The following is a 14,385-nucleotide window of genomic DNA, read 5'->3' on the forward strand; positions in this document are numbered from 1 at the left end:
AGATTGTCAGGTTGACCTGCATGTACGGGCGATGTCGGATGTCAGAAGCGGCTAGCGGGCACGCGCATCGCAGGTCGCTTCAGACCAAAGCATGCGCGATTGGAAAACAATTGCACGATAACAATGTCATTATCGTGCAATCGCTTGGCTGAATCGCTAAGTGGATACCCCCCATTACTCATCATATACAGGTTGAGTCTCCCATATCCAAATATTCCGAAATACGGAATATTCCGAAATACGGAATTATTTTGGCATGACTCAGATAATGAAACCTTTGATTTTTGCTGGTTCAATGTACACAAACTTTGTCTAAGGCACAAATTATTAAAAATATTGCATACAATTACCTTCAGGCTGTGTGTATAAGTTGTATATGAAACATAAATTAGTTTAATTTCTGTACACAAACTTTGTTTGAGCCACAAAATTATTGAAAATATTGTATAAAATTACCTGCAGGCTGTGTGTATAAGGTGTATATAATACATAAATGCATTCTGTGTGTATATTTGGGTCCTATTCCCAAGGTATCTCATTATGGTATGCAAATATTCCAAAATACAGAATATTCCGTTATCCAAAATACCCCTGGTCCCAAGCATTTTGGATATGGGAGACTCAACCTGTACTACTATGTTTCTGAATATTTGGCATAGATCCTATATTTCACCTCACAGGAGCTTTCTAATAGGCATGTCGCAAAGTTCAAACTGTTATAGATGTGGGACTCCTGAGGCAGATATCTTCCACTGTCTGTGGTCCTGCCCGGTGGTACGAGGGCTCTGGATACAGGTGCGGACATATGTTACCACGCAATTAGAACATTTTGTCCCACTAACGCCTGAATGGGCGATATTTGGCGTTCTTCCTGATAATATTCGTATCTCTGCAGGAGGAAAACGTCTGTTATTAGCCATAAGTGCAGCAGCCTGTAAAACAATCCTACATACATGGATAGATGCGCAACCACCTCCCCTGCCTCTTTTTAAGGCAAAATTGCATCATTTCTTCAGAATTAATTAGTGGAAGTAATAATGGAAAAAGAAACTAAGATAGAAAGAATTTTTGGTATGTGGGAGAGCTACATAGATACTCTTTCAGGAACTCTTCATCTCCAGCTTCATAGAACATTGCAGAATCCTTCATGGTATATGATGCAGAATGCGTCTGGAGAGCCTCCAATTAGATTAGATGCTTGACCTTGCCTTTTTTTTATATTTTTTTTTAGATGAGCAATTCCTTTTGGGTGTCTGGCGGGGGGGGGGACATGGAGGGCCCATCCCTTTTCTTTTTATTAATATTTGAACAGGGTGCTACACAGCTCTGAACAAAAACGTTTTATAATTTTTTCCTCTGTAATTCTTTTCATTTTTGTTCAAAGGTATTGTTTGTGTTACTATGTGTTAGTTATTTGTTGATTACTTTCTTTGAGCCAAGATAACCACAACACACAAAATTTCAAATGATCCACTATGACCATATTGTATTGAATAATAAGTTATCGGTATTCTGCCCTGTGAGGTCCAGATGTTATTTCTTCAAATATGTGTAATGTATCACATACAACCCACTCTGTATAGCCATGTTCAACCATGAATGTATTTTTGACGTTCAGTGCTTTGAATGACAATAAAAACATTTTTTTGGAAATAGATGTAGTGCCACTATTGAACTCAAAACATTATTTCCAAGCAGCCTCTAATTCTGCCCCATAGCCCATGCGCGACAACCAGTACTGGTTAAACTTCCAGAAGGAGTGACCCTGCTGACTCTCCAGGTCAAGAATGATTGTTAATGAGGAATGATCGGATATACCCCTAGTCTCGAATTGGACCTTGTGAACTCTCGTCTGCAATTCTAGCGTAACTAATGCCAGGTCAATCCCAAAAAACGAGAGATGAGTATATGAAAAACAAGAAAACTGCTTCATAGAAGGATATCTGGTCCTCCAGGCATTGACCAATCCCATTCCCTCCACCATACCTGAAAATCCAAACCCCCTCGCTCGTGTATCAGTAACAGATATTCTATGCCTATCTAGTATTGGATCCAGGATATTGCTAAAATCCCCCACACATATGGTGGGCGTTCCCGGGAATAAGACCAAAAATTCAGCCACCTTTTTAAGAACATCATGTGAATACGGTGGAGGAATGTATACCGCCAATAACAACAAAGATATTGGGCAAAATGTAATAGGTAGTCTGTTTTAGTAACAGTACAAACTCGCACTTTCTCGCACTTTTAAAAAGTGTGAGTTTGTACTGAATCTCGCAAATTCAATAGGGTGTCAGTTTACATGCACTGGTGATTGTGACCTGCGAGTTCCCGCGAGATTTCTCTCCAAAAAATTTGCGATTTTCTGACCAACCAAATAGCGAGTTTCAAAAGCTTACTAAATCAGTTTAAAACAAAGACAACCATTGGCACAACTCTAACTGCTGATCAATACAGACCTACACTATATAAACCCCTGTTCCTCCATTTTGACCTTTGATAGGTTTGGGAAGGAGTTTGTGAATGTTAGAGGTGCTGCATAATACTGATTACACTAAAATGTCTTATAGACACAGAAGGGGTGAGGAGAGTCAGGAGGAGGAGGATGTTGTTTGCCTAGTCAGACAGGCAATTACTGACGAGGAGGAGGCGAGCAGTGATTCCACACAGGAGGAGGGTAGTGAGGAGGAAGAGGGTGAGGAGGAGGATGTGGAGGTGGAAGTAGCTCCACGCCCTGGGAAAACACGAACAGGACGCAATGTTCGGTTTACACATGCCGAGAATTGTGCCCTAGTGCATGCAATTGTCCCGGTCTATAGTCGCCTCCTTGGCGAGGATGCACACAAGACCCCATTGTCAAGGAAAAAAGCTATGTGGCAAACGGTTTTGGAGGCTGTTACTGCTGTAGGTTCCTGCCCCCGTGATGTAAAAAATATAAAAAAAAGATACAATGATGTTAAGCGGGGTTTAAAGGCCAAAATGGCGGATGAGATGCGAGAAGCACGCAAAACTGGTGGAGGACGTCGTGTGCGGATATTGTTTTCCAGCTTTGAGGAGGGGTTGAGGCAGGTTTTGCCTCCTGAAGTCCTGCCTGGCGATCATATAGAGGACATGGATCGACCTCCTGCTCCAAGGCGTCCTGGTGAGGTTTTTTTTACAATTTTTTAGCTGGTCGGTCCGTATTAAATGTGTGGCGTTAAGTACGGATTGGCGTTATTTCCCCGGCGATTATGTCATTTTCCCCTGGTTTCATTTTCCCCCATATTCAATTTTAAAGATTTTACGCCTAGGCGGAAAGTTAACGCAATGTAATATGCGTCAAAGTAGCGCCTATGAGGGGTATTCAATATGAAACGTTAACCTTGCCAGCGAGTTTTTCACCGCACATCGGAGGTTTTGCCAGCAAAAAACTTTCGCGCGCGCTCACGCTTATCCCCGTATTCAATTTGAAATAGTTGAAAACGGGACCCGGCGATACTTGGATCTGCGTTAAAAAAATGCCAGTTTCCAGAAATAATTGTAGGAGCCCCCTAAAGAAGTCCAGACCTCAGGGATTACTATGGATACACACGTTTTTGCCTGCAAAAGAAAGACGGGTCTGTAAATAGGTTTAGCAGGTGTTTTTTCCTGGCGCGGCTATTAGAAACCCTGACTTCCTTCAGTAGTTAAAAATGGGGGTACCCATAGTGATCCCCCATGTCTAGACATTAGGGGGGTCCCTAGAATATTTTCCTAAAAATTCCATTTTTGTTAACCTGTTAAAAAAAAAATCACATATGGTCCCCCCCAAAAGCCAAACCAGCCCCAGGCTTGCCAGCCAGTGTTGTTTTCCAAAAATACGGGGAACAAAATGTGTAGGGTTCCCCCGTATTTTAGAAACCAACACCAGGCTGCAGGGAGTAGTGCTGGTTTTAAATATAGGGGTCAAAAACGACGTGGGGTACCCCCTATATTTAAGACCAGCACCAGACCCAACCGACCGGGGTGTAATGCCACAGCCCGGAGACCCAATCACCGGGGCTCCAGGTCCAAAGCATTACACCCCAAGTCGGTCAGCGCAAGCCGGTGATCTCGGGGGAGTCGGGGACCCCCCCCAAAAAGGGTCCCCCCTCTCCCGAGCACCACAGGCTTACGCTGAAGCCTGGGGCTCATCCCCATACCCCTGTAGCGGTGGGTATGGGGGTAATAGGGGGGCCAAATAATGTAAGACTATTGTACTTTACAGTGGAACTATAAGTGCCAGCATGCCTGCCATTTTGCACTTGTGGAACTACAAGTGCCAGCAGACATGCGGCACCTGTAATTTCAATGTAAAATAAATAGTTAAAAAAAGACAAAACACACACACCGTGCCCAGTATAAGTTTATTACATACACCTACCCATTCACACATACTTACCTATACCAGAAGTTTCTGTCCCCTTCTCCACGTAGAGATCCTTAAAACATGGCCCTGCAAGCAAGATTTCATACTCACCTACATCCAGCGCTGGTCTCCGCAGTAATCCATGGGTGTTTGAAAACAAAAAAACGTCCTTACCCGATCCACGCTACTAGCTATGTGTATGTGTGTTGTCACAAACGTGGGAAACGTGGTGTGAGTCAGCTCACGTGGTGACTGTCAGTTGCTGGAGCCAATCAGCAGGCGCTTTCCCACGTTTGTCACAAGCCGGAGCCTATCAGCGGCCGCGCTACAGTCATCGCTGCCGCTGATTGGCTGACGGGACTGCAATGCCCCGTGAAGTGCCGATAGCGGGCATTCGGGAGCATTCGGGAGCTATGTGTATGTGTGACAACACACATACACATAGCTAGTAGCGTGGATCGGGTAAGGACGTTTTTTTGTTTTCAAACACCCATGGATTACTGCGGAGACCAGCGCTGGATGTAGGTCAGTATGAAATCTTGCTTGCAGGGCCATGTTTTAAGGATCTCTACGTGGAGAAGGGGACAGAAACTTCTGGTATAGGTAAGTATGTGTGAATGGGTAGGTGTATGTAATAAACTTATACTGGGCACGGTGTGTGTGTTTTGTCTTTTTTTAACTATTCATTTTACATTGAAATTACAGGTGCCGCATGTCTGCTGGCACTTGCAGTTCCACAAGTGCAAAATGGCAGGCATGCTGGCACTTGTAGTTCCACTGTAAAGTACAATAGTCTTACATTATTTGGCCCCCCAATTACCCCCATACCCACCGCTACAGGGGTATGGGGATGAGCCCCAGGCTTCAGCGTAAGCCTGTGGTGCTCGGGAGAGGGGGGACCCTTTTTGGGGGGGTCCTCGTCTCCCCCGAGATCACCGGCTTGCTCTGACCGACTTGGGGTGTAATGCTTTGGACCTGGAGCCCCGGTGATTGGGTCTCCGGGCTGTGGCATTACACCCCGGTCGGTTGGGTCTGGTGCTGGTCTTAAATATAGGGGATACCCCACGTCGTTTTTGACCCCTATATTTAAAACCAGCACTACTCCCTGCAGCCTGGTGTTGGTTTCTAAAATACGGGGGAACCCTACACATTTTGTTCCCCGTATTTTTGGAAAACAACACTAGCTGGCAAGCCTGGGGCTGGTTTGGCTTTTGGGGGGGGACCTTATGTGAGTTTTTCAAACTATTTTTTTTGTTTAGTTTTACCGGTTCAAAAAAAAAACGGTTTTAGCTGTTTAAATTCTAGGGACCTCCCTTAAGATGTGTAGATATGGGGGATCACTATGGCTACCCCAATTTTTAACTACTGAAGCAAGTCGGTGTTTCTAATAGCCACGGCAGGTGCATAAATGCGGCTTGGAATAAGGTGATGCAGAAGAGCATTTAGTAGTTTTTTAACGCAAAAACAACTATGGCCATCACATTTTGGGAACTTGAAAATGGGGTTCAGCATATTTGATAGTTGCTAAAGTGACTTAGAAAAAAACTGAAAAACCCACCTGCCGCAAACACTTGCAATCAAAAAAACACTTGGGGCATACTTGGGGACCCCCCCAGAGTCAAGTTCGTTTTTATCTAAGTTTGTATCCCATTTTTTAAATTTCTCGGCTCCTTTTTAAAATACAATTTGGGGTGTGCACTTACTTTTTGGGCTACATTTTTGGACGCAGATTACCTTTGGGGGACTGTATGAAGGCTTGTCGGGGGTACCCGAAATGTTGCACACCAAAACCACAATTCTGCATTTTTTAACGCCTGCCATTCATAGGCAATACTTTACCGCCAATTACATTGCATTGAGTTAACGCCTAGGCGTAAAGACTTTCAAATTGAATACGGCGGGAAACTTAAACGGGATAATTACGTCATCGTAGGATAAATACCGCAAATCCAGACTTAACGCCTCAAATTGAATATGGCCAAAAGTAGGTTGAAAAGTCTGGTGGATCAGCTGAAAGAAAATAAGTACCAATTGATTAGGTATACACAGTATTAGATTACATATTGAGTAATTTCAAACAATCTATGTTACTTTAACTAGCTGAAAATTTGAGGGGGAAAAAACGAAACAAACGGCCACGCTCTCAAATGACCGATGAAGAGGCGGGTGAGTTTTCTTGTTAACCTACTAGAAACATCTGTTTTAAACTCAAACATCCAGCCAAGCATAAAACAGCCACTGCTTCTTTCTCATCTATGTATACCAATGCATACTGGCTAAAAGCAAACAAACATTGACCTACAACAGCAGTCATCTTGACATAACATCATCTGTGACATGTTTCAGCCTTGGACCCTATTTGAACATGCACACCTGTGTATGTTTGTAATGTGTCTCACTAATTAAGGGCCATGTAATGACTACAAACAACACTGACACACCTGTGTTTCCATGAAGCCTACTCCGCAAGGTCACTCAATTCTGCTAACATGTCACTCACCCTGTGTTATTGTCATTTTTGTGTGAGTTAAACCAGTGCAATTTTCACACACACACAATGCATCTTACACTCAGGTGTAATGGATTCCATTTTTGTTTTAAATAAAAAACAATATGCCCTGTCTTTAATTTTTGAAATCTAAAAAAATAACATAGTTGTAGTCAGGATGTTTTTGAGAGCATAAATTTTGAAGATGTTAAATACTTACAAAACTCTTTTTTTCATATTTTTTACCCTTTTCCCTAAAAAAATGTAGGTCCTTCTACAAGCCAATATAGACCACCAATTGGAGTCACAGCAGCACCAGTTGTCCCAGCCAGACCTTTGGGCCTGGTGGATTATTCAGATGTGGAGGAAGCTGAGGAGCCCTGCATTATTCTCACTCCGATTGAGACCACACCCCCCAGCTCTGTAGCACAACCACCACAAAGCACACAGGCAACAACTGATGCGACAAGCCCAAACGCAGAGGAAATGAGCCGTTCCCTACACTTCTTCCGTCAAGCACAAATGTATTTCATGGGGACCCAAACCCAACAATTAAATGTCATTTCCAACCAACTTCGCAAATTAAATAGAACTGCTGCAGTGGCCCAGGGAACACGTACCCGTATGGCAAGTGATAATAACGTCCGCATGTTTGAACTCACCCAAGCCATACGTGATCAAACCGTGGCATTAAGAGAGTTGGCACAGGCCTTCCTTTCACAACAAAGGCACTTGCCAATTCAAAGGCAGGATGTTGAGGCTTCAACAATTTCAAGCCTGAGTTCCCAACCCACCAGCCCCCAAACTGCATCACCACTCTCTCCACCTCGACGTAGCGCACGTGTAAGTGGAGGTGCCTCCAAAGGGGCAGGGAGGGGCAAGGGTGTTTAGCTTCAGTTTGTCGTTGTGTTTATTTTTGAAATAATTGTGCATTTCCTGGATTTGGTTTTGGGATTGTATGTTTTTATGTTGTTGGTGCCATTTAAACATTGAATGTAATTTTTCATTCACATTTTGTAACGTTATACATTTCAGCAGCAAAGTGCACATAACTGTTTATTTTTTGGTGTTAAACAATATTTGGTATGGCTGTCAAAAAGCCATGTAAAGATTTTGGACATTTCCAATATGTTCTTAATATAAAAAAATATGGTGTAATCTCAAGTGTGTATTTTTGATATACAGAATAACTAAACACAAAGGTAGAGGGATAGTCAAGTTGATAGTTAGGCAGTAGATTTTCCATTTCAATTGGTGTAGGCCTCTACAGAAGGGACTATAAATTAGATATACAGTAGTGTCCTTCCAAAAAACAGGGTTAGGACACATTTGAAGATGCACAAACATTGTATACCTTTACATTTGCCCAGGCATACTTGTACATCTCACAATGGTACACAACAACTTAAAACACATTTATTTGGAGTCAAAGAAAACAAACACTAGCACCTTAAATAAAAACTGGTTTACATTCTATTTTTAAGATATTTCCTATATCCGTTGAAAAGTCTTGTTTTGAGTTTAGTCTGTCAAAAGTATAATGTTAACATATTTACAACAAAACAATGTGAAGTCAATAAGCTTCCGTAAGCAGGATCCATGAAAATCAAACACGTCCATGCATCAAACTGGAACTTGATCTGTGAGAAAAAAAACTTCCATTGAGTGTTTTTATCAATACAATATGAAATGTACAAATTTAATGTATATTTTTAGATTTTATAAAAAATGGAAGGGGTGGGCTCACATTAAGAGCCAACAAACCAGAAAAAACAAGTGCTGAACCATGTTTATGTGTAACACATGCATGCCTGATTATTTAAAAAACATGATTAAGGACAGTTCATCTAAGTGCTTGGACAACAACATTACATTTCAAAAATGTCAAACAAATTACAACAAAGAAGAGCAACAGGAACAGTCAAACCTACATATTTGGCTTTGCTAAACTACATCAGTGTACACACCTATGCCTGCTGAAGTAACAAAGCCACCGGTTATTTTCGGATGATAAATTGGAACAAATTAGGTAAACACATACAAATGTGGCTCCAATTGGTGTGACAGTAGTAATGGAAAACATATTTAAGCTCATACCAAAATTAGTGTTACCCACAATTATCCAATTTGTTATCTTTCGCTATATGCATGTTCACAGAAAAAAACAAGGGAATGTATTTTGTGTTTTGATTTTTAATTATTAGTTAGTAATAACTATACACAACATGCACTTTTAAACAAAACTAATTTGAAGCTAAAAACTTACTTGAGAAATAACAACGAATTATCCTCTGTCGAACCTCATTCCCAGCCTCTGAGTTAACCACGTCCTGTGATGTTAAAGGATCCGGCACATCCACCTCGGCTGCAATGTCTTCAAGGTCAGCATGCCCTAGTCCGAGGACAATATTATGTAACATGCAGCAGGTGATAACTATGTCACCTACTTTAGCTGCATCATAAAGCAGGATCCCAGCAGAACGGTCCAAACAGCGGAAACGACTCTTTAAGACCCCAAACGTCCGCTCAATCACACTGCGGGTGACCTTGTGTGCATGGTTGAACCTGTTCTGTGGAGTGCCTCGTGGTCTACCCAGAGGTGTCATGAGCCAACTTTGACACCCATATCCTGAATCGCCTGATCATGGATAAGAAAGTATATTTAGTAACACAATCAAATATGTCCTTATTCCAAATACCAAAAATAAATACTATCAAGTACAGTTTCGTATGCAAATTTAAGTGCAATGTGGAAATGGGAGTAAAGGTTTCGCCCATGACGTCATTTTGCAAGACAGAAAAGCATCGCCCTATTGTATTGAAAGACTTTCCCCCTAGGCGGAAAGTCAAGGCAGTGTAATAGGCGGAAAAGCATCGCTGCTCCGCATAACTTGAATACGTCAAAACTGGGTGGGTGGTTTGTTTATTTCTTTAAAAGTCGGTATTGGTGATTTTTATTGGACAATGTCGGCATTTTTGAATATTTAAATTAGCCCCGTATTCTAAATCAAATAAATTTTGCAGTTTAAAAATTTTGGAGTAAAAAAACAGGGATAACTTATCACCATGTTTTACATCAGAATTTTTTTTTAAAAAAGTGGTTTTGGGGTGCAGGCTTAAAAAACAAACTCAGCACCCCTGGGAACTACATTTGGAAAAAAATAAATGACCAAATTTTTAACTAAAAAATAGGGACACCACAAAAAAAAAAACCAAAATAATTTTGTGGTTTGACAACCCAAAAACAAAAAACAAAACCAAAAAAATGCTCTGGCATGTGTGCTCCATCAAACTTCTCCCACAGGCCGGACTGGCGCAGGATATAGGCATCATGGCAAGACCCTGGGTAACCTGTAACCACACTGAGAATACGAAGATGGGCATCGCAGACCACCTGCACATTGAGGGAGTGATAGTTATGCCTATTTACATAAACATAACTCCTCAAGTGCGGTGCTCGGATCCCAATGTGGGTACAATCTATGGCTCCAAGCACATTAGGGAATGCTGAGAGCCTATAGAAAGCTACCTTTAGGTCCTGCCAGTCGGACTCACAACTTGGGAATGAGATATATGTTCGCCACAAATTCCTCATGGCACTTAACACTTGAGATAAATGCCTTGAGAAAGTGGCCTGTGAAATCCCCAACACCCTAGAGCTCACAGACTGAAAAGAGCCTGTGGCAAAAAAATGCAGGGAACACATTAATTTATGCAGCCCAGACACTGCATAGTTACTGCCTGCCAAAGGTTCCAAATCAGCTCTCACCTGCTCATATAAGTTCAGGAGGTTGGCACGGCTCAGCCTAAAAAGCTGAACCACCTCTTGATCTGAGAGGGAGTCCAGGTCCATCCTTGTACTGTAGGTACGTGTGCCACGCGCCTAATAGGGACCTGGATCTGGTCATGCTCCTGCGCATTCCTCCTGCGTATCTCCTCCACAGTAATAATGCCAGACACATACAGCTCATATGAATTCATCAAAAACGCCATTGCTACACCCACACAGGTGAAATTGATGTAGGTGTGGTTTATATAGGCTGAAAATTAATGGTAATGGGATTCCTATGTGGAAATATGCCTCAGATGTGAAATATCACTTATTGAGAGATTGAACAGACCTATCTGAACGTGGTCTAAAATGTGGAGAGTTTGTGATAACTTTTTTTTGCGAGTTGCAAAATCGCGACCTATTACATTTGGAGAGTTGCATGTTTCTAATGGGAAAACATCTGGATGCGATTTTGAGAATGGCGAGTTTTAGTAACGCTAAAAAATGCGAGTTTTAGTGAACAGACACCCTATTACATTGGAGAGTTGAGAAAAATTGCGAGTTTAGCACCAAACTCGCAATTTACCAAAACAGACTACCTATTACATTTGGCCCATTGAGTCAATCTTACATTTTTTTTTTAACAATTTTATTTATGTATCAAAGCAATGTATATCATCAAACAGTATACAAAATATTCAAAAAGAATGACCATAAATGTTAGTACAAATTGTGTCCTTTCAGAGATACATTAGATAAATCAAATATTGCATGACAAACACTGTTTACAATATTCTACCATCGTGAAAAAGGAAACATATGGGACAAGCAATACAACAGTCATTTCAAAAAGGAAAGATAACAATAGATGTCTTCGCTGGGCCGCCTATTTCCGCCTCCACTTTACCTCCTCGAGCGTTACCCTTGAAAATACTGGCTATAAACTAATGTTTATACTTCAAATTCACAAAACAATTGGAGGATCATTATCTATCATACGCTGCATGAACCATATAGTATTTGAAAACGAGTTACATATCTGTGTTTTAACAGCTGTAGAAAGGGTTACAATGTAGCTCTCCCATACTGCGAAGAAACGTTCAACCTGTGTCTCCTTTTCCAGAGTAGCTCCCACCCACTCCATTCTAAAGAGATAGAAAAGTTTAGCTTTGAAAAGACTCATAGAAGGTGGTTCCGGCTTAATCCAGCTCTGTAAAATGGATTTCCGTGCCGCAGCACTCACTGCCAGCAATAATTTACGGCTTCCTCTTGTTATACGTAAATCTTTAGAAATAATTCCAAACAGTGCCCATTCTGGATTTAGAGGCAAATAATTAAATTTGTTGTTGAATATGTACGAACATCAATCCAAAATTTACGTATTATAGGGCAATCCCAAAGGCAATGCTTTAGGTCCGCTTGGGGATTTCTACATTTAAAACAGTGATGCGAATCAGATAAGCCAATCAAAAATCTCCTATGGGGGGAAAGATATGTTCTATGTAATATGTTAAGGAACATTTCCGTATACATAACGGAGGGGAATGATCTACAAGCTTTGTAATGTGCGTCCAGTAATTCATCCACCTGTAGACTCGGAACCTGGGAGGTCCAAACCAAAATACCCCTCTGAGATTTGGTGTGATCTAACGAGTTTCGAAGCCAGTTGTAGGCTAAAGAAATTGCCCCTTTATTCTGGGATTGTTTCCTCAACATCACATCGAGTGAATTATCCCAGTCAGCAGAAGAAAAGCATCTTATTACCTGACTAACATAGTGCTGTGACAGTAAAAATGCCACAGGGTATCCACTTGTCACTGGACACCTTTCAGACATCTCCTGGAACGTGACTGGTCGGTGTGTCTCCAAATTTACCATGCATCCTATATTGGTCACTCCACCCACTCTCCAAATATTAAAAGGGTAACCAGCTTGCTCGTCTTGAAAATCTGGATTTGATATCAATGGGAGAAACAATGTACTATGAGCGTTTAAATTATATTTGTGGCATGTGATGCACCATAATTTTCTGACGGACCATAGTAAAGGGTTATCTCTATGTTGGGGTAAAATTTCTTGATCATATAAATGCAGGAAAGATATAAGGTCGCCCCCCTGAAGAAATACCCTTTCCAGAGAGGTAGCAGCATAGTTATCATGACAATGTAGCCAATCCTTGAGATATCTAAGATGGGCCGCCTGGCAATACAACTGGACATCCGGAAAATTAATTCCCCCATTTGTTACAGCCTGTTGCAACTTTATAAGCCCAATACGGGGACGCTTGCCCTTTCATATGAACTTCTGAAATAAGAAATTAAGTTGTTGGGTGTCTTTAGGTGTTAACATCAATGGAAAAACTTGGATCAAATATAACAATCTAGGGAATGACACCATTTTGATTAAATTTGCCCTGCCTGTATAAGATAGTGGCAGTGTTTTCCAGCCCTCCAGCTCGCCAGACACTCCCCGGATAGCAGACGTGTAGTTCAGCTCATACAGAAGACTTGGCTTCCGTGGTATAACAATACCTAAGTAAGTTATGGAGTCCGATCTCCATTTTAGTTCAGCCTCCCCCAAACCATTCATCAAGAAGTTTCCAGAGCCCAGTCTAAGTGCTACCGACTTCGACCAATTAACTCGAAATCCCGAGCAGTCTCCAAATTGCTTTAAAATATGAAATATTTTAGGTAGTGATTCCGCTGGGTTCGATATGTAAAGCAGAATATCATCTGCAAAGGCGGTGAGTTTAATTTCTTTATTTCCTATTTTGATCCCATGGAATTCCAAGTCATTCTGCAAAAGACGTAGCAAAGGATCTATAGCCAAATTAAATAGAATTGGAGATAGGGGACAACCCTGACAAGTTCCTCGAAACATAGTAATTGGCACACTGTTGTGGCCATTTATTTGTAGGGTGGTGGTTGGTGAGGCATATAGATAATTAATTAAATCAATAAACAAAGAGGGGAAGTTTCTAGCTTCAAGAACCGAATATAGATGTGGCCAAAGAACTGTGTCGAAAGCTTTTGACGTATCTAAACTCAATAATATGTTTTTAGAGGCATGTGTTTGTGAAGAGGCAATTGTTGCCACTATGGCTGAGCGTACACCTTTAACAGAGTGTGTGTTTTGCACAAAGCCTAGTAGATGTACTGTTAACATTTGGGGGAGTATGTTTTGTAATCTGTCTGCCATAAGTTTTGCAAATATTTTTATATCCGAATTAAGTAGCGTTATTGGTCTATATGTATCTATTTCCTGAGGGTTTCGATTGGGTTTGGGGATCAAAATAGTATAAGCAGAGTTAAAATAGGGAAAAGGCGTATGGTTCTGTAAAATATTATTGAATAGCTGTACTAAAGTAGGGGCTATATGTGGTTGGAGTATTTTGTAGAACTCATTTGACAACCCATCCGGACCCGGGGACTTATGGAGATGTAGCTGAGAAATAGCCGAACTAACTTCCAAAAGTGTAATTGGTTGACTGAGCGACTCAGATTGCTCTACGGATATGCTAGGCAAATGCGCATCTTGCATTAGTCGACTGTGATGATCCGCATCAAAGGGAAGAGCTGAGTATAGGGTACTAAAATAATTATCAAATTGTTCCAGGATGCTCTTGGAGTCAGTCAATATTCGGTTAGTTTGGGGGTGACGTATTGCCGTTATATATCGTTTATATGTCTTGCTTTTGGACATTGTTGCTAAGAGGCGACCAGTCCTAGTGCCCCATTTGTAATATTTAAATTTAGAGAA

The 14,385-nt window shown here is 41.3% G+C and overlaps 1 protein-coding gene across 1 annotated transcript; it reads left to right on the top strand.

Annotated features, from left to right (window-relative positions):
- The first annotated feature begins 2,559 nt into the window (after positions 1 to 2,559).
- On the top strand, positions 2,560 to 8,058 carry LOC148517504 (uncharacterized). Its single transcript, XM_088478576.1, has 3 exons — positions 2,560 to 2,610; positions 2,674 to 3,142; positions 7,381 to 8,058. Exons 1-3 carry the CDS (start codon positions 2,560 to 2,562, stop codon positions 7,743 to 7,745), a joined length of 885 nt encoding a protein of 294 aa, XP_088334702.1. The 3' UTR covers positions 7,746 to 8,058.
- Positions 8,059 to 14,385: the final 6,327 nt, after the last annotated feature.

Source organism: Taudactylus pleione, unplaced genomic scaffold, assembly GCF_031769625.1.
Source record: "Taudactylus pleione unplaced genomic scaffold, aTauple2 ptg000215l, whole genome shotgun sequence".
Classification (NCBI taxonomy): domain Eukaryota; kingdom Metazoa; phylum Chordata; class Amphibia; order Anura; family Myobatrachidae; genus Taudactylus; species Taudactylus pleione.